The sequence below is a fragment of the Hyalella azteca genome, unplaced genomic scaffold, assembly GCF_000764305.2.
Source record: "Hyalella azteca isolate HAZT.00-mixed unplaced genomic scaffold, Hazt_2.0.2 contig1215, whole genome shotgun sequence".
Lineage (NCBI taxonomy): Eukaryota > Metazoa > Arthropoda > Malacostraca > Amphipoda > Hyalellidae > Hyalella > Hyalella azteca.
This window is the reverse complement of record NW_025931541.1, coordinates 19,629-21,906: the sequence shown is the minus strand read 5'-3', so window position 1 is coordinate 21,906 and position 2,278 is coordinate 19,629. Positions and strand designations below refer to the sequence as shown.

Genomic DNA, 2,278 nt, shown 5'->3' with positions numbered 1-2,278 from the left:
AATCTAGAGACGAACAATCAAGAGACGAACAATCTAGAGACGAACAATCTAGAGACGAACAATCTAGAGACGAACAATCTAGAGATGAACAATCTAGAGACGAACAATCTAGAGATGAACAATCTAGATACAAGATTTCACCGGCACAACTAAGGCATACAAAACCTATTTTACCGCGACATGTTCTGCCCAATTCCAAATTCTAAGCCGAGACCGGCACAGATCTTGGCCAGATTTAGTCGGCCTGAATCATGAAATAATAACCTGCCATTTATTAATATTAATAATAACCTGCCATTTATTAATATTAATAATAATAACCGACTGTTTATTTATATAACCGCGCTGCTCCATTCACTTAATAGAGAAAAAGTCCTACAGCTCGACAGGGTCGGAATGCTGCGCGGTGATTGTGCTGACACGTGGGATTCGCGGCAGAAAGACAGCTTTAATTTTTTAACCTGAATTAACGTACTTAATTCAGTTAGTTAATTAACGCAGTTAATTCAGTTAGTCAATTAACGTAGTTAATTCAGGCACGGCAGTCCTTATTGTCCCTACGGCAGTCTTTATTGTCTCTGTATTACGTCCACACAGCAGTCCACACAGCAGTCCACACAGCAGTCCACACAGAAGTCCACACAGCAGTCCACACAGCAGTCCACACAGCAGTCCACACAGCAGTCCACACAGCAGTCCACACAGCAGTCCACACAGCAGTCCACACAGCAGTCCACACAGAGGCTTGGCCTAGCGTCGCCCTGGTTACGCGATCCATACGAAGCCATCGACCTGCCGCATGACCTGGTCCTGTGTGGCTCTGTGTGGCTCTGTGTGGCTCTGTGTGGCTCTGTGTGACTCTGTGGGGCTCTGTGTGGCTCTGTGTGGCTCTGTGTGGCTCTGCATGGCACTGCGTGACTTTGTATGGCTCTGTGTGGCTCTGTGTGACTCTGTGGGGCTCTGTGTGGCTCTGTGTGGCTCTGTGTGGCTCTGTGTGGCTCTGTGTGGCTCTGCATGGCACTGCGTGACTCTGTATGGCTCTGTGTGGCTCTGTGTCACTCTGTGGGGCTCTGCGTGGCTCTGCGTTGCTCTGTATGGCTCTGTGTGGCTCTGCGTGAATTTGCGTGGCTTAGCGTGGCTCTGTGTGGCTCTGTGTGGCACTGTGTGGCTCTGCGTGGATCTGTGTGCCTCGGACAGGCTCTGAGTAATTCAAAGAAGTTCTGAGAAGTCCTTAGAAGTTCTAGGAATTTTTTGGTCACTTTCGTATATCCTGACCTCATCCCATGACTAGCATACACCCCTGACCCCAGGTTAACCTGCAACTCTCGTATATCTCACGACGCTGCTTGATAAACCTGCTGGATAAACCTGCTTGATAAACCTGCTGGATAAACCTGCTGGATAAACCTGCTGGATAAACCTGCTGGATAAACCTGCTGGATAAACCTGCTGGATAAACCTGCTGGTATCTTATGACGACGCTGGATAAACCTGCGTTAAACCTGCTGGATAAACCTGCTGGATAAACCTGCTGGATAAACCTGCTGGATAAACCTGCTGGATAAACCTGCTGGATAAACCTGCGTATATCTTATGACGACGCTGGATAAACCTGCGTGTATCTTATGACGACGCTGGATAAACCTGCGTATATCTTATGACGACGCTGGATAAACCTGCGTATATCTTATGACGGCGCTGGATAAACCTGCGTATATCTTATGACGCTGCTTTATAAACCTACGTATATCTTCTGAAGACTCTGGATAAACCTGCGTATATCTTATGACGACGCTGGATAAACCTGTTTTGTTAACCTACGATCATGGTTGAACCTTTTATCACAGGCTAAACAGGTAATTGGGCTTGATCTGCGTTGCCTTTGGTTTAAATTTTACTCACGGTTATCCTGCACAAAGCGTTGCCCTGCCACGACTCAACCCTTACAAATCTCCGGTCTTTCTGAAACATTTTGAAAAAAATATAACTCAGTACTCACTGGAGTGAGTGACAGAGAGCGCATTTTCTCGTCTACGAAAACTTGAGGTCACGGACAGACGGACGGACAGACAGACAGACGGACATGGCGAGCACAATAGTGCATTTTTTCCATAAATGAGAAAATGCGCTAAAAAGTGTTATAAGATTGACCGTGCTGTGATATTGTTACTTATGGCAAGTCACGCCTAACACGGTCACACCGGCATTATTTCATGTCAAAAACAACAGGCGCTTTAGTAAAAACCTTTGGCCAGACTGAGGAACACGGGTAAGCTTC

The 2,278-nt window shown here is 46.5% G+C and overlaps 1 protein-coding gene across 1 annotated transcript; it reads left to right on the top strand.

The window, feature by feature from the left end:
• The first annotated feature begins 799 nt into the window (after window positions 1–799).
• Window positions 800–1,204, top strand: LOC108671895. The gene has a single exon (XM_018159491.1). It carries the CDS (start codon window positions 800–802, stop codon window positions 1,202–1,204), a length of 405 nt encoding a protein of 134 aa, XP_018014980.1.
• The last annotated feature ends 1,074 nt before the right edge of the window (window positions 1,205–2,278 follow it).

What these genes read in the sequence shown, in the direction of transcription:
- LOC108671895 (XM_018159491.1), top strand. Translation starts at nt 800, where the DNA reads ATGACCTGGTCCTGTGTGGCTCTGTGTGGCTCTGTGTGGCTCTGTGTG.